Consider the following 25,677-nt stretch of genomic DNA (forward strand, 5'->3'; position numbering starts at 1 on the left):
TGGAAATGACCAAATTACTGCATTTTCTGAGTAAATTGCGGGCCCTGTGCGATCGCACGGCTGGCACACCCCAAAGACCGGCACTGCTTCATCTCACGTTTTGATAAAGCATCTGAATTAGATTTGAGATATCAAACTTTGCTGCAAATGATGTTTATTACAAGATACAATCGAGCTCAATGAATAACTTGAAGAATTGTGCGACATAACAACATAAATTACAACTTGAAAATAAATAAATAAAACAACAAGAACACGCGAAGTACCGCCGACACCACGATCATGAATCACGCTTGAACAAAAAGAAAAAGACTATTGGAAAAAGCAATGTTTCGAACGCCACCTAGCGACTTGGTTAAATTATTGAATATTGAAAAGGGAAACCGCCAATGGAAGGTGAGGTGGTAACATACTTTGCGTGTTTGATGTCGACGGGCTTACTCATGCGGTGAAAGTGTTAGTAAAATGTACAAAATAAAAATTATGCATTTCTGTAGCTTATAAACAACATAATCATCATGAAAATGTGATAGAGGCAAAGCAACAAAGATCTATACTCCAAGAGTCTAAATAAACGTTTTGAAGCTGAACAGCAGAAAGTGAATTGGACGTTTTTACATATTGACAACAATAGTATAACTTCTAAAACATGTTTAAGTTTATCTTTCACTTTATTTTCACACTTTTGTGTCGGAATTGTTGAATTATTCGAACCAATCCTCAAACTAACTATAATCTAAGTATTTTACGTTTTAGTTTGCACTAAAATGTGTAATTTAATGATCAAAACATGTTTTTGTGCAAAAATGTATTTTAGCAACAAACTAATTTTGATCCACTATCCCGCCCACTATCTAGGACCATAGGCAATTGCATTACGGAATACTGTTTTCATGTGCAGCAGTTTTTTCACATTTTCAAATCAAAGCTTGACTAGGAGCACTGATACAATCGGAATTACGACAGAAATGTTGGCACCTTGGAAGAAAATTTCCTAAGTGTCATGACCAAACTCTCTCATAACATAAACTTAGATATTTTAGGAGAGGAGGTAAAAGTGATGGGAATTATCGGAATTTGCGATACCGCAACTAAAAACTTCGGTTCATGTCAAAGTTGAGGTGGTCACTCATCATAAACATATTAGCAAAAAAAGTTATTGAAAATTGTTCGGTTGATGAGTTGATGTCTTCCTTTGAATTAAATTATCTTCATATTCGTCATAAGATGTGAAAAGCTTAGAATCAACAAGCACAGAACTAATCACATAATTCAGGTAACAATTCGTAGGCCTATTTAAATTTATAAATTCTGGTTTAATTTTATCGTAATAGGCTAATGATACGCTGGGATACCACTACCTGCTTTCTATCTGTACATTAGTAACAGCAAAAACATTCTTTAGTATTTGGTGAACAATAAAAATTAGCACGTTTCGTGCAAAAAAAACACAAGTGGAGAATGGAACATTGACCTGCAAAAGTTCAAGACCATCGATGAACCTGAGCGAGTCGCCTCACTTCCTGGCTCAAAAGTTTCCCTTAGATTTTCTTTCTCTTGCTCGAAGTTTAACGAAAACCTCTCAGGCATTTCTTGACAGAACTTTTTTGCCACTTTGTTGATAGCAAAAATATCAAAAAAATTTGCAGGATAGTTTTTCATTCATTTACAGGTGTGGATATGCTTTCTTTCGTTGCAAGTTTTACATTGGACATAGCAGCACCACTTCACTTGGCATTCACAAGATCTTCGGATTATTCGTACATGAGTTGTATATCCTCTTCCACAACACATCTTTTTACAATCACTCTTCTTTTCACAAATACGCCCTGTCGTTCCTAAAGAATATTTGTTTTTCCTGCAATAACCTGGAGACTTTTCGATATAAACAAGCTCCTTCTTTTTCGGCGCATCATCTGGTGTTTCGTACTGAATTTCCACAGGTGCATCGGTTGTAGCTCTCGTTCTGTGATTGTACCTTGTCAAGTGTGAACCTCTGTTACTACCTTGGTAATTACGAGCGTTTTTATTTATGTCTCTACGCCGGGAGGAATAAGATGATCTTCGAGAAGATGTCGACTTCTGTCGTCGAGTTCTCTTTGTAATTCGAATCAGTTTCGGTCTTCCACTTGAGTTGCTGATGTTTTCCACCTGAAAATGAAACGGAGATATAAAAAATTTGAAAGCAGTTTATGAAATGAACGTTCATCAGCTGGATTTGTTGCAAGTTTTCAACATGAACAAAGTCATTCTTGCAACAAATCAAAATGAAGAAAAAATAAAGGAGTTTCTTTATTTCCACACGTTGTTACTTCGGCTAGACATTTTACTAGGCCTACTTGCACGTAGCCGATTCCATTTTTTGTTTTTTGCTTTGAAGCTTTTAAACCCCTTAAAGAGCATCAGTTGATTGTAGCAGGCCATTAGCAGGTAACGATACATATGTTAGCAAAGAACAAAACTGAGCTATAAATTTGTTGCAGAGTAGCAACTTTTTTAGTGGTTTTATCTAAACGCCAGCCGTGATAACATTCGTTGGTGGGTTCACTTCGTCAGATGTTTCAAATCAATAGCCTACACTTGAATTTATAATCACACTAAACATCACTTTGGTGTCACAAAATGCAAAATAAACGTTGTGTTACATTATCTTAAGTCAGTCAAAGACAATTTTCAGTGAATGCAAGTGAACTTGAAGGGTGGTGCAGGCCGAAAAGTGTCAAACTAAACGCAGCTGTGTTGCATCAAAGAATCAATTGTTCAGTGTTCAAGTAGTTTGTTTGTGGGTGATACAGACAAACCGAAGGTCCGTGTTATGATACTTTTGTGCCACAATTGCAGGTTAATGGTGTGAGGTGAGTAGGTTTGAACACTTAAAGTAACAATTTAGAACACTTCTCTCTACATAAAGATCAAGTTACTTTGCTTTGCACAGAATGGAGGCTATTTAGTGATTTTAGTGTTTTTGCTTCACCTTGTGACAATACAGTCTAAAAGTCTCAATCCTAACAAAAGACGAAACTAAAACTGTTTCATTATAAAAGATTGTAAGTTTGATTGGTCTCTCACCTTGACCGCTTTATCATAAGCGCGTTTGATTTTCCTTCCAATTTCATAAAATGGCGCCATCTTGCGCCAGCAAGTTCTTGTGGTGCACGAACCTGACACTCCATGACACTTGCAGGTTTGTCGCACGTTTGACTTGACAAACTAGAAAATAATAAATCAAAAGTTATTACTTTTTCTAATTAAAAACGGTCCATGTCATTACATTTGTTGCAACCGGAACCTTTCAAGCACAATACGTGCTTATGATGAGTTCATTACACGAAGTCAAACCACCGAACCTGTTTGAAGAAGAAATGGCAAAGACCACTGAGTAAGGTTAGTTAACAGGTAGTGTGTTTTTAACCTTAGAATGTTTCAATAAAAACTGCATATTTCATGAATTTAGAGTAGATTTCACATCAAGGTTACATTTTTAAACGTTGCATTTTTAACCACTTTTTACTGTCAACTTCAATTGCGTGATGAAGTGTCTCCATAAGCTTTTGCCCTGCTCACGCCTTGAAACCAAACAAATGTAAATTCAAAAAATATTTTATTTTCAGTTTTCTAAGCCATAGAGCCTGCAGCTTAACACGCCGGATCCGAACGGGATTTGAAAAGCTCAATTTTGTGTCTGGAGAGGTTTCGTAGACTCTTCTCGCTGTGAAGATCACTTGCTGCAGCAAGTTGAATCACAGATTCTGTCGTGGCATTGACGTCAGTGGTTCCTTATTTCTTTGTTACCATGACAAATAAATCACTGTTACGTACTCTACTTTCAGACACAGAACATTTTTAACTTGTTTGTTTATATTGGAAACTTGGTTAGCAAATATACTTAACCATAAACAGATGAAACCAAGCAACCACACGGCATTTAACATAATATATTAAACTGAACATAAACTATCTCCGAACGTTTTCGGCCATACACATGCTAGCCCTTTTCAAGTAACGAAAAAATAACTGAAATTACATTTACATTGAAATAAATAACTGATCTTCACACTAAATTGAAAACGAAATGCATAAGAATGAATGCAATGCTGTGCTACTAAAATCATGCAATCCTAGCCTCAATACGCAGTTGTTTGCCGCATGTGCTTCTTATTTGCTTAACGGCTTTTCTTAATTCATCATATGATGCGTGTTTGCCTCGCGAATTAACCGCCATGTGATGTGCCTTTTTCCTCAGCTTTGCCGTTTCATTCTTATGGATTTCGTTTTCAATTTAGTGTGAAGATCAGTTATTTATTTCAATGTAGATGTAAAATCAGTTATTTTTTCGTTACTTGAAAAGGGCTAACATGTGTATGGCCGAAAACGTTCGGAGATAGTTTATGTTCAGTTTAATATATTATGTTAAATACCGTGTGGTTGCTTGGTTTCATCTGTTTATGGTTGAAGAAAGTCACCTCATTACCAAAATTGAAATATACTTAAATATATCTGTTTGGATGTTACGACAAAAAGAACTTAAGAGTAATACAAATAAATTGTGTTGTAATTGCTCAGTTGCTTGGGAGTTCATTTGATAAATAAGAAAGTAACAGATTTTAACGATTTACTGACGTTACGCACACCACACATTGCGCATCCTCAAATAAATGTTAATGTGCAAGTAACACTACAGCGTGAGGTCTATCATCGTATGACGCCTGACCTGTCCATAAACAAGGCTGATTTACCCACATAAAAAGAATCAAACGGTTAGGGTTAGTGTTAACAGGTTGGGGTTAGGGTTGCAGCTCAATATTTTTTTTTTACTTATAGCCAACTATTTTGTAAAGAGGATGAGTTGTACAGGGATAAGCCTTGCACTATATTAGCATCAATATTGGACTATATTTAAACACTAGGCCTACCAAGCACGAAAAGAGGACAAAATATGATTGTCATAAAATATCAGTTATGCTGTTGGCAAAACTCCCCAAAAACATGCAAAAAGTAACCAGCAAGGTCGCATCTCCAGACGGCCATTGATTTGACAAGATGGTGACATAATTTTGTTGCAACTTTAAACAAAAAAAATAATGATAAAAACAGAACGAAAAATAAGAAAGCTAGAAAAATATTTTAATCTTACACAAATTAATAGTGACAGTCGCAACTGGAGATTAAAGTGTAACTGCCTTTTTTAAAGTAAAAGAAACAATTTGGTATTTAAAATTACAGTATCTATTGCAGTAGGCTACTTACTCGAATTCCCAAGTCGCTGTTGTGTCTGTCGATTTCGGCGCGAATGTCGGAATTGTCACTTTGTGATCTGAGGAATCTTCTCACAAACTTGGCCGCATAACGAACGTTGTCACCGCACCTAAAAGTACAGTCATGTCGGTTCAAAATGTGGGTTCAGTGTGTACTCTGAACCGAGCCAGAGGAATAAATCTAAGCGGATGAAAATTGCATATTTTCCACCGCGAAAAAAAAAGCGGAGACAGGTAGGCTCTACAAGCCTAGTAGCCTAATATTGAGTCAAAGGTGGTTTTTTGTACGACGAATGTATCAACGCTCATCATAAAAACTACGAAACTTCGTAGGAATGGTTTTCATGTATTTTTAAATGTAAGCTACACTGTAGTTTCAAAAGTACAAAAAAAAATTTGCAAACGTTTTTTTCAACTTATGCAAGCAATCTATACAATCTGGTGCAAATTGATTTAATTTGCTGAAATAGATTATGATTGATACTAAAAATGTAACATAAATTTTTGAAAATTAGTTTCTGTTTGAAGTGGTTGCTACGCCAACAAATATGGTTTCAACACAACACTGTTTTATTAGTCAGTTCTGTGTTTGAATATTATGCTTACCCTCCCCAAAGCCAAGTGTCATGATTTAAGTTATCATCAAAGCTTTCGTCACAGGAACACTTCTCCATATGTCCCTGTGCGCATGCGCGAGCGACGGAATGTGTTAGTCCGGCTGAGGATATCGAGTACAAGAAAGCAGTTTCTTTATTACCTAAGAAAAAAAAGAAATTAGTCATTTGTTTCTGAATGAAAGACTCGACCGAGGCAATAAATAGAATTTGTTTTCTTCCTGTGGTTTGCATTGTTCGTCAAACGACTTGTATGTGAATTCGCTCATTGCATAGTCTTTTACACACAAATGTTGCATAATCCAAAGATTTAAATGTTTTTAATAAAGGTGAACGTCAAAAGATTTACGTTCGCTTGATTTATTAAATCTTGCATAGTTTTTCTGTTTTAGATTCACATCAATAGAGGATCTTGAAATAATGTTTGTGGGAGACCACCATTGCTGGGTCAAATAAAAAATACAGAAAAACGCAAAGCAAATTAAAAAGATAAAAGAGTCAGGCTGAAGTGGGCAGTGGCTATTAGAGAACTGTAACTTGTCAAAAAACTGAAAATTTTGCCCAGTTTTCGTTACAAATTTACACATGGCTACCTAAAGATACGGCCTGATTTGTCACATTTTGCAGAAATTTCCAGATTTTGCTAACTTTGGGCAAATGTTTAAATAAATTTTTCTAAAAAGTATATTTTTACGGTTTTATTACTGTTTTACCCAGATGTCACAATAGGTTTTAACATCCTCACATGTTAAAAAACAAAGAAAATTTAATTTCGAAAATTTTAGTCAGACTGTTAGTTTTTCAATAACAGTCTGATTCGTGTTTTTCATCTTACTTTTTCTCATTTGCTACTGCTTCCCCAAGGCAACAAAAAGCCCTTATATCAAAGGAAACAACAAAAAGTAAAAAAATCTCAGAAAATGTCAGTCAAACACTAGCAGTAGCTGTAATCAAAATTTGCAAAATGTGACAAATCAGGCTGCATCTCCAGGTGGCCATGAATTCACATTTTTAACTTTTGAGAAAAAGCTTGACCAAGTGCCTTTTTAAATTCGATACTGGCTTGCCTCGTAAAACATTTAGTCATTTTGTTTTACCTTTGTTCAAGAGATGAAGTCTCGACGTTCCCAAAGAACAATTCCATCGTTCATAGCGAAACTGATAAAGACATTCGGCCGCTGCAATATGAGTGGCTTTTGCTAAAACTTGAGGCAGTCCTGGATCTCGTTTGCATTTTTTTCTTTGGCTGCTGTTTAATCGGAATGTTTTGCAAAGCTTCCTTGCGGCTCTTTTGTCAATTTTTTGAGGTGCAACCATCTCTGTAAAATTTCCCATTTTACTTTTAATGAAATCAGAATAAGAGCTTAACTGTTCCTCATCAAATTCCAGAACTCCTCCAAAGTTTGAAGATGAAACATGTATTATACTTTTGGATCGATTTTGGAACTTTTTTCCACGTACAAGCCTTCCTTCTTCCGTCCAAGATATGCGATCAAGTTCTTCATGTCTCCTTCTACCGATCTGGGAAGGCGAAATGGAGTGAGTAACTGAAGAAGCTATTAAATATTGTTTCGGATTACGACGAACTCCGTAAACATCCCGTTTCTTTCCGCTTTCTCTTTCACTTCGAACACGCGGCGTTGAAAAAGAGTGGTTTACCAGCATCGCGATATCCAATGAAAGATTGTCTTCTACTTTCTTTTCAATGTCGAATTCCGGAGATATGCGAGATTTTTGAAAGGTTTTTTCGGGCAAGCCGTGGCTCACTGGACCACGAATCCTTCTGGCTGGTTTAGGTCTTCGAATGTTTGGATTGTACGTGTTATCATCTCCAGCGTTGTGTTTTAATCCTTGATTTTGACCTATCCGTATGTGAGATTGAGTGTGAGTGGGCTGCATAGTGGTGCGTGGGTGGTAACGCGTTGGGCGTGTCCTCACGTTTGGAGTTGCTCGTCGAATGTGTGATTGCCTACTTTGCTTGTACTTTGTATTTCGATGCGTTGAGTACGTTCTCCCTCTGTATTGGCTTGAAGTAGGCGATGCATCGCGCTGATTGTAATAGGAGTTCTCTCGATAGCGATTGAGCGACTGAGTCTGCAAAAGTAAAATGCAATCACGTGAAACCTAATCATCCATTTACTTTACATCAACATGCAAGTTGAAAATATGTCTGAAAAGACAGTTTTATATTTGGAGACATTTCGGTCTGATGATTTCTAGTTGAGAGAAATTCACCTTCTTCGCAATTACTGAACGTCATGGGATTATGCATCACTTTTAGAAACGTCAAACACATTTTTGTTGTAAGAGAAAAATGAATAAATGAAGTTTATTTATAATTATTAGTTGCATCACGCGGATTAATAGTTTACCGATTACAGCACTTCAACAATGAGCAGAAACGTCATAAAGTCAATCATGGTAGCGCGTGTTGGTATCGTTAAATACTTTTTTCCTGCTTTGCAACTATGATAAACTGCTAAGTTATGTCTTTAGAAAACAGGAAAGTGTTCCTTATAGAGGGAGGATAAATATCTCCTCAATAACTGAGTTAGCCTAAGTAGAAAAGTTGCAATGAAGTAATACCGGCATGTTAGTCGTCTGCAGATAAGCCGGTCTCCGAGCAATGTCCGCATCTGCAGGTGCCGACGTTCTTCCAGGAATTCCATTCTTTGATGCTACTGAGAAATGCAACGTTTTAGTAAAACGACACCTTCTGTAAGGCCATGCTGCAGCTCAGATGACTGCATTCTGTCTTTTAGTAACCAAAATGTCTAGTAGGCTAAGAATAGCGAAATTTGAAACCTACATCGTCTCATCCTCAGACAGTTCATGGTCTACTTTCCTCGTTATTTGTGGCAGCTTCTCCTTTTGTGTCTCGGTCTAATGTAGGTATAATTTGACAGAATTCTTGCAAACCCCCTTTGTACCATGCTCATGTAGATTATACCGTAGGCTCACATGTTTATGAAAATGACGTAACGTACTTTTGGCTTTTGGCTGAATTTATATAGAAATTTACATAATAATCTGGCCAATTACTTGACTTTCGAAAGCTTTCTACTGTAGCCTACTACGAAAATTAATACAATTTTGGTGGCCACGTTACTTGTAATCATCACCAAAATAAACCAGACAACAATACGGCATTCAGCATGATGTAATGAAAAACAAAAATTGGGATTGTTTTCGGTTATGCATCTAACCTTTGTCAAGCTTATAAATATTGTTTGTTTGTTGTTTAAATAAGAAACGTAGGCTATCAAGATTAGCCTATCATGTTAATTGCCATGTTGTTGCTTTTATTTGATTTTGGTGATTATGGTATAAAACATAATAATCCTAAGACATTTTTTGTTGTTGCTGAAAAGACGATTAATAATAAATAATTTCTAAAGCTATGAAGTTTGTTTGTGAAAGATATCAAAAACACTTGAATGCATCGGAGGTTCGGACTCTTCAAATCAATGCCACACTACAACTTTGGTTTAAGCTTTTTCTACGTGTCTTGTCATTTCTTACCTCGTTTTCGTTTTACAGAGAGATGTTCTGGAGGTTGAAGGCTCATGTCCACAGCTTTGTACTGTCTGGATGGTTCCAGTTTGTCAGACTCTTCATTCCAAGTATCTAAATTCTTTGCTGTTGCCAACGAAGCAGCATCCAAGTTAATGCTCCATAGGTCACTTAGTTGACTCTTCCCAGTCAACCTAAACATGCAAAAACTTGTAATAACATCAATAATGAAATTTTCATATTGTTCTTAGTGCCGTTTCAACATTTGCCTAACCCGGAAATATATTTTTATATATCATATCATCGAGATATGAACTTGGACTAAATATGTTTTGTGTAAAAACACCGAGCTCAAAATGGCAACCCTGTAAGCGTTTGTTACAATACAAGTCTGGGAACTTTATCGGATTTTATGTGAGTTCAAGTTCCCAAAGTACTTGCCAGTTTGGGTTCAAATTGGGAATGACAGCATCCCTGATATGTGATTGTAGTAATGAGGAATAAATCCCAGACTAAATCATGTGCAACTGCGTCATTTGTCGCACGCGCATAGCCTGCTCAAACTGGATGACCAATCAAAACAGTGGCGGTTCGACACCTGCCCAAATATTTAGTCTGGGTCTGTAATTGTTCAAGGGTGGTTGAAGGCAGATACCTTCGGTCCTTGGACTGAGAAGTAAAAGATTAATAGCTTACTAAGAAAGAAAAAATAAGAGTTGAAACTGCAGTTTTTCAATTTCATTTTTTGCAAGTTTGCAACAAATTATAAACTTTCAAAGGTTTTAAAATCTGTATACATGTTCATTAGACTGCAATAAAAAACAGAATTTTCACATTGTTCTTTTTGGCTGTAAGGCCTACGCAACAAAAAAGAGACTAAAAAGAATTTAACAACTAGCATCAGAAAGTCAATCTGGAATAGATAACTCGAACTTTAACATGACAATAAAATATGATTTACAGTGCTCCCAATGTTAAATTCGGCTTTCAATAACAATATAATAATTATCCATTCGATTAATTTATCTTATAACAACTTCGAAATAAATTGCATTTCTTGGTTGCTGATGCTGATATCATCATCAGTCGTTATCTCCGCCTGCGGCAGATTGCGCATCAACAAGGCTTATTTGCTTCCAAGAGTGGCGATTTTGAGCCAACTCGCCCAGTGTCGTCAAGTGGAGTCCGGTCCATGATTGAATGTTATCTTGCCATCGTTTTGGTTGTCTGCCACGTTTTCTTTTTCCTTCTACTTTGCCTTCTGTGCAAACTTTGCTGATTCCGAATCGTGATCTTTTAGTGTGGCCGAACAGTTTTAAAACTTTTGATTTTATTATTGCTGCAATTGGATGTAGTTTTGTCATAGTTAGAAGATCTTCTATTTTTGTGTGATCAAGTAACCTTTTGTTGGTCATGCTTCTCATGATGTGATTTTGAAAGGTAGTGAGTTTTTTCATTGTTGATGATGTCCAATTTACACATTCTAGACCGTACAGCACGACTGGTAAAACGTAGGTGTTGAAAATTTTTGCTTTCAGTTTGACTGGGAGTCTATTGGATGTTAGAATCTTTTTGTTCTTTTCAAATGCTGCCCAGCCTAAGCCAATTCGGTGTTGCACTGCAGTCTTTCCATCGTTGGTTGCGGATAGTCGGTGGCCAAGATATATGAATTCTGGTACTTGTTCTATTTGTTTTCCATAGAGAGTGAGATTGAGTGTGTTGTTAGTTTTGTCGGTTGTCATACATTTGGTTTTGGGCACATTTATTTGGAGGCCGTATTTAGCAGCATTTTTTGACAGAGCATCTAGGTATTCCTGCATTTTCAGTTTAGAATTATTCAAAATGGCCATATCGTCTGCGTAGCTTAAGTTGGATATTACATGACCGCCGATGGTGAATCCAGTTGTACACTTATTTTCTGTTTCTGAGATTATTGCAGCCGCTACGATGCAAAACAGGATAGCAGACAAGACATCTCCTTGGTTAACACCTTTTATAATATCAATTCGTCTGGTTGTTCCGATGTCTGTTTTGATTAGTGCTTTAAAGTCGTCGTACGTTGCTTTCAAGAGGTTGATGTATTTTTTGTTGATGGAAGTTTTATCCAGAAGTTGCCAAAGGTAGGGTAATTTAACACTGTCAAACGCTTTTTTGAAGTCAATGAAGGTGATATGAACGGGATTGTTGAATTCAATAAAATGCTGATATACGTTGCATCAAATTTTCCATACAATTTGACATCATGCAACAAAAAGTTTTAATATTGAATAAAAAGGCAGAATTAAATAGCGTGACGTCAGGAAGCATGCTTCTCCCAAACAAAAATCTAGCACAGACTACATCATCTTTTCAATCATGTGACCGGCCTTTTAGAATCGACAATTTTCTCCTGATTCGAGAGGAAAATGAGTAAGATTTCTTAACTCATATTGGCAATGAGCGGGGTAACTACATACCATTTTGATGATTTAGGTCGAAGCTATCTTCTTTGCGTCACTAGATGAGTATGTGATTAGGCCGAAAGGACGCCATGCGTAAATATAAATAGCGCTTTTGTGTGACTGTCATTTTAGGAGTGAGAAAAAGCATTTTTGGCTCGATTGCAACATTCGTTTACTAAACATAGCAGTGGGGTGTCTTGCACTGTTGTAAAATTTAAGTATTCTGAACTAAAGCAACTTTTTGAAACGTTTAAGCAACGTCTAGAAAACCAATTCCTAACCGAATCATGCCGTGATTTCACAAACCTTGTTGCAGCATTGTCTCTAAACAAAATGGCGGAGAAAAAACTTTTACTAAAGCTGCACTCAGACTGTCTCTGCAGTAACGTGCTTTCCCACGACAGACTTTGTTGATCTTATAAACAATGGCAGCTTGCGTTGCCGCGAATCATTAAAAAAACAGATTCCACTTTAACCACAAAATCAAGTATTTTCTGCATTAAAGCAAGCTGCTGGATTGCCCTTGCAAACACAACAAACTAGACCTCTGGTATAGTCATTGAAAACACACAAAAACAATGTAGAAGATATAATTGAACACATCCAAATGCCTGCAAATTGTTTGTTTTCAGCGCACAGGATCTAGTTATTGATTCCTTTGCATTAGGTACGGTAGTGATTTATTTTCACACTACTGTACGTTGATTTCAACTCACACTGAGTTTTGACTGTCAAGCCATGAGCTGCCGATGAAACGCTGTAATTTCTATTAACCCATCATATTATTGTTGTCCTCCATAGAAATAGTTATTTACGACTTCAACGTAGACAGAAGTATACGAGACATCATTCGTACAGGTTAAAGGTGATTGGGAGTTTATGGATGATTGCCTGAATGCAAATTGCGCCTTGATGTACCCTTTAACAGTTTCTTGAGACCACATCGCAAATACTGAATTTTAAAAAGAAGTATTACTGCAAAATTTTACCATAATTCAACGTTGTAGGCTTGTAGCTGCACAGACGGTGATTTGTAAACCCGTGCCCAATCTGCAATGTTTAGGAGTAGGCCTTGCAATATAAAGCAAGCTTACTCTCCACGTTAGGACAAATGAGGAATTTGTTACATTAATTTATGGGCTATGAAAATAAAATGGTACGCCTGATTTTCCGTGACGTAATTAATTAAAAAAAATACAATTTATTAAAGTGTCTAATTTAAAAAACACTCTCTAGAATCTAGATTTATTTGTAGGCCTACCTTTGGTTTAATGCACCGAGGATACTAACACTTATTTTTGCTCTATTTTAAAGCTTTTAACTTTAAAGGTAAACATAGGAGGCATAGGCGTAGCCAGGGGGGGCGAAAGGGGCCATGGCCCCCACAAATTTTCCAAGCTTGGAATCCGAAGTTGAGCCCTTTGTTGAAAATGTAATAAGATTTGTAAAAATTTATAACGTTTTCCAAGACATCTGGCTATTAATACCTCCAAGGACTTGTTTTAGACACACAGAAAGACACCAATAATTTTTGCAAATTGTAAATCGCGCAAAATTTACGCGATTTACGTTTCTTTGAACTAATTTGTGGAAGCAATTTCAGAATGGCTTACTCTGTTCGGTTTTTGTGTAGTTATTAAGTTTTTGTGCAGCTGAGTTTTTGGTGTTCTCTAATTTTAACCGCATTTTTGTCCGTTCGTGTATAAGAGCTACCTTTAATAAGTTAATAGCTGTTTATCTGCTAATAAATTTCATACAAATATTACCCTAAAAGTGCTTCCAGAAAGAGCTATAATCCATTATTTGAGTGTCATTTTTTAAAAATTTTCCGGGGGGGCATGCCCCCGGACCCCCCTAGAATACGCGTGCCTTCGGCACGCTCTAACCCCCCACCAGCTTTATTGCTTCCCTTGCTCGACCCACCACGATACGCCACTGCACATGAAGTGGCGATAGCTTAAATCAAACACTTTGTTGTTCTCTTCAATTCATCAAATATTTGGCCCCTTCCAAATTTTTTTTCTGGCTACGCCACTGATAGGAGGTGTTTTTATTGTAGTCATCAAAGAAGGAAGGTCATTGACACTGACTACGGTGCTGATGGTGCTGACAACTAGCAGGCTGCACTCCAAGCTGATTGGAAATGGAAACCACAAGTTGTCTAAATAGTGACACATTTTGTAAATATACATAGCATGTTACAATGGTGTTTGTTTTTATACAGCTCTGAATAGCCTACAAGGCAGATATATTTTCAGCACAGTTTAATAGAGGCGGAGCCGAGTACATTATTACCTTACGTTCATCATCGCAATGCTGAGTAGGCTACTCATCGAGAACAAATTTTGGTGCCATTTTCAATGCTCAAAGCAAAATTTAGTGCCATGCTCAAAGGAACTAGCGCTTAGGCAGTGATTCCCAAACTGTGTGCCGCGGCACACTAGTGTGCCACCACATATTTTCGAGTGTGCCGCGAATCTTTTTGAAATTTTGGAAAAGAACTGTAGGCTATAAATATTTAAAATAAGGCATGCAGACATGCATAAGCGACTTAACCCTATTTTAGTACGATCTGTTTTCGCACACGGAAAGTACGTCAAGAGCTATCTTAGCCCCGTGCTAATTAATCGCTAATAACGAGAGCTATGAAAATCAAAGCCAAAATATTTTACAAGATAATAGCCATGTGTAGCCTATTGTGCGCATAGAAATTAATTTTTTTCCAACAACTTTATTGAAATAACGTGTTTGAGATGAAAAAACGTCAGGAAGTCGGTTTTCATTCTAATTTCCAGAAAATAGCTTCAAAATTTACGTAAGTGTGCCGCGAGCGTTTTATAATTATTTTAGTGTGCCACAAGCTGAAAAAGTTTGGGAACCACTGGCTTAGAGTATCAAGCGTAACTTAATACTTAGAAGAGGGCTTGGTACTTAACAATGGGGGAGACTCCGTTGTATAAAAAGATTCTTGGCCTAAGATGGTTTAATGGCTGGAGGTCATCATCATATTCAGCCTGTGGTAGCCCACTGCTGAGCGAAGGCCTGCCCATTTTCTTGCCAATCCAGTCGAACGTGTGTTTTTATGTACTGTACCAGTTTGTTGTTCCATATTCCTTGTCAATTTCGTCTCTCTATCTCATTTTTGGCTTTCCTCGTTTGCGTTTTTTCTCCAGAGTGTCCAAGTTGTTAATTTGTTAGTCCAGCTGTTGTCCTAATGTCTTGCTATATGACCTGCCCATGACCATTTTAGTTTTTTGATAGTTATCACGATATCTCGTAATTTTGTTAGATTTCGATTTCATTTAGCAGTTTTTTTGTCTCGCCCTATTACTGTGTCTCCATCTTAATTCGATCATGTGGTCTTTGCATTGATCTTAGTTTAAAAGTTATCTTTTTTGTAAGATTCCAAGTCGCTGGGGTGGAGGAACGTAATTCTCGTAGACGGCCGAAAAAGAATAAGTGCTGTCATAGTATGAAGGGCGGGCTCCGGAAAGAGAACCACACGGCAATCAAGAATCAACGTCCGGACCGCGTGAGGAGCCTCCATTAAACCAGATGGGATGCTGAATCAAAATCTGACTTTAGATTTATCCTATCATGTCAGGTTTGAGAGATATGATAACAACAAATTGTTACTTTTGTCAAAAATAGAAGATTTGACAATGCGTTTATTACACATACACATTGTGGTAGGCTATATCCAAAAATCCAGGCCATGTCGTGCATAAATAGCTGAAATATACCCACTAATGACTTGTTTTTGAAACAGCATTATTAACAAAGCAGTAATAACAAGCTAAAAGAGAAGCTAAAAGTATAAATGACTCCCATCCCCCACTGTCAATTTTTGTATGAAAACACAAATATTTAAGCAGGCCTATGGCAATGCTTGTCCAGTAATCTAATTTAAGCTATTTTGGTCTGTCTAACACTAACTTTTCGCTGCATATTATGTTGGTGGTAAACGCAACGCCAAATCTTCCACTTATGGCAAAAATAAAGTATTTTTGTTATGATATCTCAAAACTTGATGTGAAATTAGAAATCTAAGTTCAGATTCGGATTCAGCACCTCAAAATTACTTTAAGTCAGTTTTCAAAGTCCAAACAGCAGAAAAGAAATATCTTTTTGTAGACCAGTCTTACAGTATTATTAACATTGTGAACTTCCTATTTTTCCTACCATGTAATGGAAGTGTTTACCATGCACGAGACATAAACATATGAACGGTGGTAAACCCATTTCACCAGAGGTTAAACCGTTTTTATCCAAGCATTTTAAATTAAATTTACTCTCAAATCCCTTCATGACAATGTGATAAAAGGTCTGCTTCTTGCCAAGTTATTTTCTGAATCAGTGGAGCGGATAGTTATACAACAAAGCATTTATCATTAACTTCATTAAGTTGTGTCTGTCATGGAGCACAAGGGACTGACGGTTTTTTGCAATCAGAAGTAATTTTTATAGTTACTGCATCACTGTTGAAGCAACATTTTCAGTAAAAATATTACAAATTGACTATGAAACGACATGCGATTTCATTGGTTGATTGTCAAAAAGTTATTTCTTTACGTTTTTTTCATTCATACATTTCAATAAAGTCAACTACAAAAAATTGTTGCATCTAAACCAATTTACGTTTTTACAATAACAACTTGAATTTTCAGTGCTTTTTTCCTATTTTCTTGTTGTTGACGCCATGTTTTACTGGTGCAATGGAAATTTAAGTTTTATACAAAAATATGTCACATTGTCCAAAACCTGCTTTAAAGTTTGATTTTTTATAATAAAGCTTTCATATCGGAATGTGATTTCATCATTTACTTGTATACAAACTATGCATATAAGAAAATGACAACATTTACTCAAAACAATCAAATGAAAGTTAAACATACTTAAAAGTGGGATCAAAATTTTCAACTAATGCAATTTCATCGACAACCAATGCACAAAATGAAGGTGATGAATTGCATCAAATGTATAAATGATTAGCAAATATTAAAAATTAGCAAATTGGCTACATTGTGAAGTCCAACGTTTACGATTCACAACGAAATTTTCAATGCATTTCCAATAAATTCACTGCTTTTGGGAAGAATGAAAACTCTAATTCTTCGCATGATCCGGTCTTTAAAGAAATTAAACTGATTTTACCATATTCTTGCTTTCTTTTAAAACACACCAAAAAAAAAGATCAAACAGTGTATAGCTACTGGCAGGCGCTATTTCATTTGTATTTGTAAGAGCAAACTATGAAGACTGAAGATACTTGCCAAACAAAAAAATACAGCACATGCCATTGGAAGTTGTCGTTTGGGTTTTGAGTCTACAAATTTTTACATGATGTGTATAGACAGAATATCATACCAGTCATGGTTCAGCAATCTTTGGATATAATAGATGGCTTAGTATGGTACTTAGAACCTGTTGTAATGGTTATCTTCCATGACAGGAGTATATCCCCATAATACTTGTGAGGCAGTGAATTATTTTACTTCACTTAACTGAAAATTCTTGACCGAAAATTGACCAGTGTTTTGAAGTACAACATTATTTGTTCAGGATAAAGACGATGATGTAATAGAAAGCGTGCACAAAAGGTTGTCATCATAACTGCTTAGTTGTACACAGCCGTAGGAAATCTTTCACTTTTTTAGCTTTTTTCAATAAATATCTTGACACCAATGTCCCATCACATTCTCATAGACTGACAAAAAGTTTATCACGAAAGCTTCCCATCACTTTCCACATCTCTACTTCAACGGCTATTTACAAATGTAAATTAAAATGCTGTAACTTTTGTGTTGAATTTAAGTAGACCCTGCTTAGACGCAAGTCTTTCAGCAATGTATTGGTACGTTGGAGTGAAGAATGTCTGAAGTTAAAAGAGTTGTGCAAGCAAAAAAAGCCCAAAAGGGTAAAACTTTGATAGAGATCATTCTCAAAGTGCGAGAAAATTAAGAAAATGATTGACGGTTTCGAAAACAGTTCGTCTTCGACCGAAATCAGGCTGAAAAAGCAACAAATCCATGAATTGCTGCGCGAAACACAACAGCTATAATATGCGTTCTTTTAAACTAAAAATGGTTTAAATCGTAATAACCAAATTATTGTTTATATCCAATATGTTTTATTACAGTTGTATCAAAAATAGCCTACATCTGGACAGTTAGTAGTGATTCGCAGAAACCACCTGCAACTAAGTTTTCAAAAACAAAACCTAATCTCAAAAGCATTATCAACTTAACATCAAATACCAAGTGTTTATTTCCACAGTCAGTGACATCATACCTACAAGCAAGTGACGTCACTATAAGGTCAAAGGAAGCAAGCATTACAAAATAGAAACAAATTATAATTTCATATATCTCAACCCAACCTGTGTTTTGTGATACCATGGATGTGGGTGTTGCATGAATCATTCTTTAACAGGAACTGGATTAAGCCAGTTTAAGTTGGTTTTGAATTGAGTTCATTCAATGGCAATTAATATTAGCGCAGTCAATTTTTTTGATAGAAAAGCACAAAATTTTGACTTTACATTTTACAAATTTTGACCAAACGACGAGTTTGACCTTTTTTGACCAAATAAAGTTGAAAACAAACAGCGCATGAATATGGTTTTAGCTTAAAATTTAGTTTATAGAGTTTCATAAACTTTCCGTTACACAAAAAAAAGTTGACTTTGTTGAGGTTTGGTTGCTCTTGTTGTTATTTTGTTGAGTCTCTCGCCAATTTGTTTCCCTAAAACAGTGAAGCTTCTTTTCAAGTGCACAAAGGTTGGCTGGCCTACCTTACAAGCTTTACAAAGGTGGCTTAGTATCACCTCATTCCAATACAATGTGCTTGATGGCATCTCTATGACATTTTTTTGTTAAATATATTTTTTAATGCGGAAACTGTCAACAACAAAATTAAATGACGTCACTTTCTTGAAAGCTGCTTGTGTGATGGAACAAATAGATTGTAACGCTTCAATAAAAGCAACAAATCAAAATATTTTAAACTTTGATGAAATATTAAAAAAGATAAGGCTTTGTAAAACAAAATAACCTGACAATAAATTTTGACTTACAGCTTATTAACCTCTCATCGTATCATCCCAGACAGCAAATAAATCATTTTACATTAATTCAACGTCCGCAGACGTTGAATCAACGTACAAAATGGTTGATTTTCTGTCTAGGCTCCTGAGCACTACGTGACAAACCTTTTATGAGGTTTACAAAGTGAAAAGAGAATTTTAGTGGCTTTGTTTTCCCTAGCTATTAATTATTTTTGATTATAATCATTTATTTAAAACAAGCTCTCCTTCGCAGTATACCTGAATGCATATGTAGAGCATGAGGGCATTCCCACTGTTTGTAGTATAATTTATAGGTACTGTATTTTTATGATGGGGTGAAATTAAAAAATAAAAAACTTTTTCCGTTGCTTGGTTTACTTATTCTAATATCTACAATTCTATGGGTTAGAAAATTCAGTTTTGTTGAAAATAAAAGAAAATCAATTTGAAATAAAGTTTATCACTTTTTCTTTTGAATCACAAATGTATTAAGACACAAATGTGAAAATTTTAGAAATGTTTATTCTACAAGTAGGATAGTTTTCTAACTTTGCTTCATGACTTTTTACACTATTAATTTTTTTAACATGGTTGAAAATCCTGCTCTTTTGGCAAAAAAATATCTTAACCACTTGTAGAAATGTGTTTTTGTGTTTAACAATTCTTATGATATATTGATAAAATAATGTAAAGTCAATATATGGACTTCCAACTTACAACAGAATTAAAAGCAATTACGAGCGATAGTCGGCTATTGCGCAAGTAAATTCCGATCCCACAACGTGAGATTTTGTTACTAAATGTTGTAGAGTTTTCTTCCAAAAAAAGGCTTCCGATATTATTGTCTGCAAACGCACTACGGTAAGAAAGGGCGACATATTGTCTCTCTTGAGCCTCAAGTCCGCTATCGTAGCCGAAGAAGTGCCCAATCATAGCCTGTGCAAATAGATGGCAGCCACTTGACGAGCATTTAAAGACGGAATTTTATGTAATGTATGCCTGGATATGGTGGCAATGTTTGGTTTTACATGCTAAATGTACTTCAAATTAGAAATTACTTTCTCAAAAGTGGCTTCTGCTCAAATAATACAATATGATAGAAAGTTTATGGTTACATCCGACATTATTTGGGTATGCTCTGAAAAGCAAATTATTCAAATTCAACTTTAAATTAGTAAAATATCGTATATAGGCCTACTGTAGTAGGCCAATTTTTTTATCACCGATAGCTCAAACAGCCATCATTAAAGACGACATAAATCTTCAAAACATTTAATCGGTACCTCTAGTTTATAAAATGTATTTCACTGATTTTCATGTCATGATTTAGGTTATATCCCTGTACCATGGGGGTTGCAGGAATCATTGGGTCTACTCATATGATTTGTCAACGCGTGGGTCCATCACATCTAAACCAAGGAAACAAATGGTTGCCTAAAAGTACGATAACAAAAACTATTTGAAACTACACCTTCATGTATATAAAGCCTGCCGTGCCTACTTCATGAATGTGGAAGTTTTTTTTTTCATTTACTGACTGCTCTTTTTGACTTTCAAACGTTAGAAACAAATACCATCGATCAAGGTTTCGACGTCTTTATTAACTAAAAAGAGAACATATTTTATTTTCGCAAGTGCAGTATACAAAGCTGGTTAGAGCTACGTTTTTTAAGTAGCCTAAATCAAATTCATTTTTCACCTGGTAACCCGCTGGTATGCTGGAACAATCACGGCAAAGTAAAAAATTATTTTAACCTGAAATCTAATTTTAAGAACGGAATGTTAGTTGTCATGTTATCTTGCTATGTGTCACACATTTTAACATAAAGATCAGTGTCGTGTCTTCATGTATTGTAGTTTGCATGTTCTTTTGTTTAGCTTTTTTTGTTTTAGTGCAAAGTAAATCATTATTATTTGAAAGTTAGAAGGCGGAAAACAAGAATAAAGAAGCCTACCTTTAATCTAAAGATTCTCCTGCACAAAAAGAATCTTTAGATCAATTCAAGAGTTTCGAATAGATAAAGCATCAATCAAAAAATCACGTAGAAAAAATAAGCAATGTTTGCATTTTTTCTTGTCTTACAAGCAAATACAAAATATAACTGATAGCCTATGCCAAAGTAACTCAGTGCGGACTAAGGTAATGCTTTCAGGGATAGAAAAGTGTAAAATGAACAATAAATAGTAACCTATAATACAAGAAAAGCAACGGAACACTGAATTGGATTGCGTGGAAAAGCGGAAAGTTTTTTCGTGTTGACCGCTGCCTTGTATGGTGAGACGTTGTTAATTACAACCACTGGATAAATTTCTCGAAAAAATAACAAAGGCTCTGTATCTTTGCCTCTTTCAAATTTGAATTAAATTGCAGTTTACTGACAACAAACGCGCATTGATTACTCACGGCTCATTGACCAGACTGATAAAACATGGTAAAAACAGCAATCACATTTCCCTGTTTAACAGCTAGCAATGTAGAAACAACATAAAAGAGAAATAATGTTAAGTGATGTAACGTTTTGTAAAACAAGCGAGCAAGGCTCTAAACAAAGTATTTACACCGATCAGCTTCACCAGTAACATGATGTTTTATTAACCGACTTCCAAAAGCCACAGCTCCGCCCATTGTCGGTCTCAACAAAGCCACCAAACAGCGCTGACGGCTCAGGTGCCTCACCAGAAGATCATGCGTTTAAAAGTTTTCCTGACCAGACAAATGATTTATACTTTTTCGGTGAAATAAACGTTGCATGTGGTTAAATTTTCAAATAAAATGTAAACGATGAAATGTTGGGGTCGATTTGTCCAAGTCTGAAGCTGCCTTTCAAGCTCCAATTGCTTTGGATATCATAAACAACAGTGAATTCAGTTTCGTGTTTATGTTGCGAAAACCAGTTGTAAAAGCACTAACTGGACAAACCTTAACTCAAAACGTTAACCAGCTTGTTGTAACTACACAATTATCAGTAAAAGCGGCCACTTTAAGGGGATTAACAACACAATAAGATTTAACAAGAGAACTTGACCACTAATTTTTTCTTTTCAAAAAGGGCGATAGATCTTTTTGCCTGCTTGTGCACATTTGCCTACATGCTAAACACAAGCAAGTGTCTTGCAGCTGCAACTTCGGCCAACTAAATTCCAAGCAAATGTGTATAAAATAGAAGAAGTCGTTGCTTATAATTAATTCATCTTTCAAATGCATTGAATCTATGCAAATCGGCTGCAATGCGCCATCTATGAGTAGCACACCTAGTAGCTTTTATTTTGTAATGTAGTTTATTCTCAAAACAAAGCAAGTTACCTTTGAACTTGCACATTCAGAACGAAGTTTAAGCCAAGTGCTTGGAATTCAACTTTGGTGGTTTTAGGAATTTAAGTCATAGAGACACTAAACAAACGATTGTTCTTATGTGCCACTGCATGGTTCTTCTTCCAAAACAACCATTGGGTTGGAATAATTTAATAAATCTATATGATATGAGATTTGTCTTATTTGTACTTAAATATTGAAAAGTTTGAGTGCTCATAAAGACTATTATTTTTCACTAATTGTAGTTGCAGCGTTCATCTGATGAATGCGAAAGTAAAAACAAGAACACACAAGTTGTGCTTTGTAGGAAAAAGAAGCAAGCTTAAGAACCGTATTCATGCGAGAAGCTGCAGTTTCGTTGATATAACATAAGTTCGTTTTGAAATTATCCAAGAAGACATTTCATTTGAATTAAAAGATGGTGCAAAGATTTTATTTTGAAGTCGACGACAAACCTTTAAAACATTGCATCAAACCGTCTTGATTTTGTACTTGAATTATAAAAACCACAGTAAAAATATAATATTGTTCCCCGAGCAAGAGCAAAGTAAATTCAAATCTACAAGATTGTTTGAAACAGAACTTTATTTTTGGACTTGTTTCTTTTCACGCGCCGTTTCCAACAACCGATCATAAATTAAAGCGTTAGTTTGATTTGCTTTTAACAGTCATTAAAATTTTCAAATGTAAATTTTCATCGCATAAATTGCATTTAAATGATCTCACCACTGCTGGAGGTGGTGTGCAATGCACATCGATAGTCATCTGCAGTAACTACCAAAATAGAGAGGGCAAGCCAATTATCTTAACGTAACAAACAAACAAACTAACGTATAACAATATTTTTAAAAATCAATATGTTGTATAAAAAAGTTGTTGCTGTAGCTACTATAGCTATCCAAAAAGCAAAATCTGTTACAGTACGTTTACACTGATTCAACGTCTGCAGACTTTGCAACTACCAGACAGATTTTGCTGTCTGAGTAAAGGTAAAGGTCCCATGTTCAAATGCTGAGCTTTGGGGAATGAAAAGATTAGGTTCTCACTATACTAAGCCTTCGGCACTAAGGAGAGTAGGGTGGCCAGTTCCTTTCTCTCGGCCGTCTTTACTTCAGCAACTAGGTCCACCAACAACCAGCTGAAGCCGGGAGTCGAACCAGGATTGCATAATCGGAAAGCCAACGCCTTATCCGTTGCGCCATCCCACCGCTGTCTGGGTATAGTAGCCTATATTTTTCATGCCTTCCCCCCATATTGTCACCGCTGCCGTGTTAGGTCAGGTCGGAGTTAAATTGCTGTAGAATAGAAGAATCTCAGAATTTTGTGTTCGGAAAGTGCTGACAAGATGGACAGCTTAAATATTGTATTTGCGTCACTGTTTGTAAAACCAAAGCAATGCGCTTCTAAAGTTCATGGATCAGCTTTTCCACATTATTATGGTGATTGTTTTTCCTATGGAACGTAGTAATTCAATTATGCTTCGATATCATCTCATTATCGCAAGCGTGGCCAATGAAAAATAAAATTTGAAGAGCTTTTCTTCGGAGATAGTTGAAGACGCTTACTTGCATTTTATTGCTGATATGAAAAATCTGAAGAATCTTTTGAAACTTTTATCGGAAAAATGCAAGATATGAAATAAGTCGAACATTTGCTTCTCTAATGCGTTGCTAATAATCGCAAGCGCGTGGTAACAACATTTTTTCAAATAGCCTACGATGTTGGTGCTGTAAATATTTTCATAATTTAGTCTCAAAAATTTATAAAATAAAAATTTCTAAAATGTATTACACTTCTAAAAAATTAAATATAGACTTGATAAAATCTTTAAAAAGTGTTTGTTTAAAAATTTTCTTTGTGTCACAGCATAAAGAACATACTATTCATTTGCTAGCCGTGTAGCCTATACCCAAAGTAAATATAACTTTAGCATAGAATAGCCCACGTCAAATTTTTTATTTTTTCCATTTACTTTTTGTTTGATAAAGCTTTGGTAGAGAGTTTGCTTGATTGAACCATAGAGGAATAAAACAAAGTAACTTCAGCGGGTTTAACATGATGTATTACATACACAAATTAAACATAATTAAAAATAAACGCTAACGTTTTCGACCTGATGAGGACACACGTACGTGTCGAAAACGTTAGAGTTTTTTTTTTAATTATGTTATATTTGTGTATGTAATACATCATGTTAAACCCGCTGAAGTTACTTTGTTTTATTTTTCTACTTTTTATTTTTGGGAAAATTTTTTTTTGCGAGAAACTTTAAAACACCTTTTAATCAAGCTATAATTTGCAAAAGTAGAAAATTTATCAGAACAATTTATCAATTAAATATGCAAGTTAAAAAACCCTTACACAAGTATGAAGATTCGTGACAAAAAATAAACACATCAAGATAAAAAAAAAAAATTAAGAAAAAAAATTTAAGAAAATTAAAAAAAAAAACATTTGAAAGTCATATCAAGGAAAACTAGTAAAAGAAACAAATTTCTTTAAAATACTGCTATGCGTTTGTAATCCAGAATAAAATGGAATAAACTTACCCGAAATATGCTTTTCCTTGAGAAGTCGCACAAAGAATTACTATAAAGACGCAGATAAAATGCATTACAACTTTCATGTACTGCACTTGTAACAAATCAGTTAAATAAATCCAATTGTTCTTTTGTTCTTCTTTTTCCCTGATTATTTCAAACTGTGATCTTTATGTAGCAAGATTATACAGTAGCCTGGACTTTATCAGCGATGTAAGACTCAAAGAAGACCTGAGTGAAAATTAAGTGCTATTAACAGTAAACTAGATTTGCACCCCGTCTGAGTCGGCAAGCCTACACTGACGAATTGATGTTTGAGAGAAAAGCTCTTCAAAAATAGCTTGTGACAACGTGCTACTTTAAAACTTAATTCACTTAATTCTAAGCAACTACAAATACTGATATAAAACATAAGCTGTATTGATAAACACAATATCAACAAGTTTTTATTTAATTTTTTTTTGCTTCCCGTTTTTTTAAGCTGCGTTCCATCTGCCTGTCGCTCTGTCGAGTGGCCTCGATGCTTTCTATCGAAACCCACAACTGCCAAGCGTAAGAACAACCTGGTTCACAACGTAAATGTTTCTCTTCTTTTCGATTGTATCCTACCAGAAGGCGTCTTGCAACAGCCAGGTCTAGTGTGGTGAGTCTGTTGATCAGACATCTGTTGCATTGATTCAACGTTGCTAGTTGTTAATTCAATGTAGTAAACTGTATTTGGCAGACCAGAAATACTTTCCAGTTGGCAAGGTTTTGAGGTCTTAAAGTTTGTGACGTCAAATCGCCATAAACAAAACTTAATTTTGAAAAAAAATGTTGTTTTCTGCAATTTTGTCTTGTTTGAAAAATGATTTGAAATAACGTGGGTGAGGAAATTCGAAATCATCTCTTTGTTTGGAGTACCAACAATTTGTCAATAGGGGTTGCGTTGACAT

General features: G+C 35.6%; 1 protein-coding gene across 2 annotated transcripts; it reads right to left on the reverse strand.

The window, feature by feature from the left end:
• Positions 1-143: 143 nt before the first annotated feature.
• LOC145774685 (uncharacterized) lies at positions 144-24,895 on the reverse strand. Of its 2 annotated transcripts, none has more exons than XM_082585981.1 (8): positions 24,752-24,895; positions 9,392-9,576; positions 8,456-8,547; positions 6,967-7,963; positions 5,862-6,012; positions 5,248-5,365; positions 3,070-3,210; positions 144-2,151 (listed from the first exon to the last, which is right to left on the reverse strand). In XM_082585981.1, the coding sequence occupies exons 1-8, from the start codon at positions 24,826-24,828 to the stop codon at positions 1,663-1,665; spliced, it is 2,250 nt and encodes a 749-aa protein (XP_082442107.1). In that variant the 5' UTR covers positions 24,829-24,895; the 3' UTR covers positions 144-1,662. The 2 variants fall into 2 exon arrangements, with proteins under 2 accessions (XP_082442107.1, XP_082442106.1); XM_082585980.1 differs by having other exon boundaries at positions 8,456-8,550.
• Between the last annotated feature and the right edge of the window lie 782 nt (positions 24,896-25,677).

The sequence above is a fragment of the Aplidium turbinatum genome, chromosome 7 (genome assembly GCF_918807975.1).
Source record: "Aplidium turbinatum chromosome 7, kaAplTurb1.1, whole genome shotgun sequence".
Lineage (NCBI taxonomy): Eukaryota > Metazoa > Chordata > Ascidiacea > Aplousobranchia > Polyclinidae > Aplidium > Aplidium turbinatum.

Bases quoted from the DNA above. Each gene is read 5' to 3' on its own strand.
- LOC145774685 (XM_082585980.1), bottom strand. From the start codon at position 24,828: ATGAAAGTTGTAATGCATTTTATCTGCGTCTTTATAGTAATTCTTTGT. The intron at 9,577-24,751 runs GTAAGTTTATTC...TTGCATGTTTAG, and splicing joins CAAGGAAAAGCATATTTCGG to GTTGACTGGGAAGAGTCAAC. The intron at 8,551-9,391 runs GTAAGAAATGAC...TGCATTTCTCAG, and splicing joins CTCTGTAAAACGAAAACGAG to TAGCATCAAAGAATGGAATT.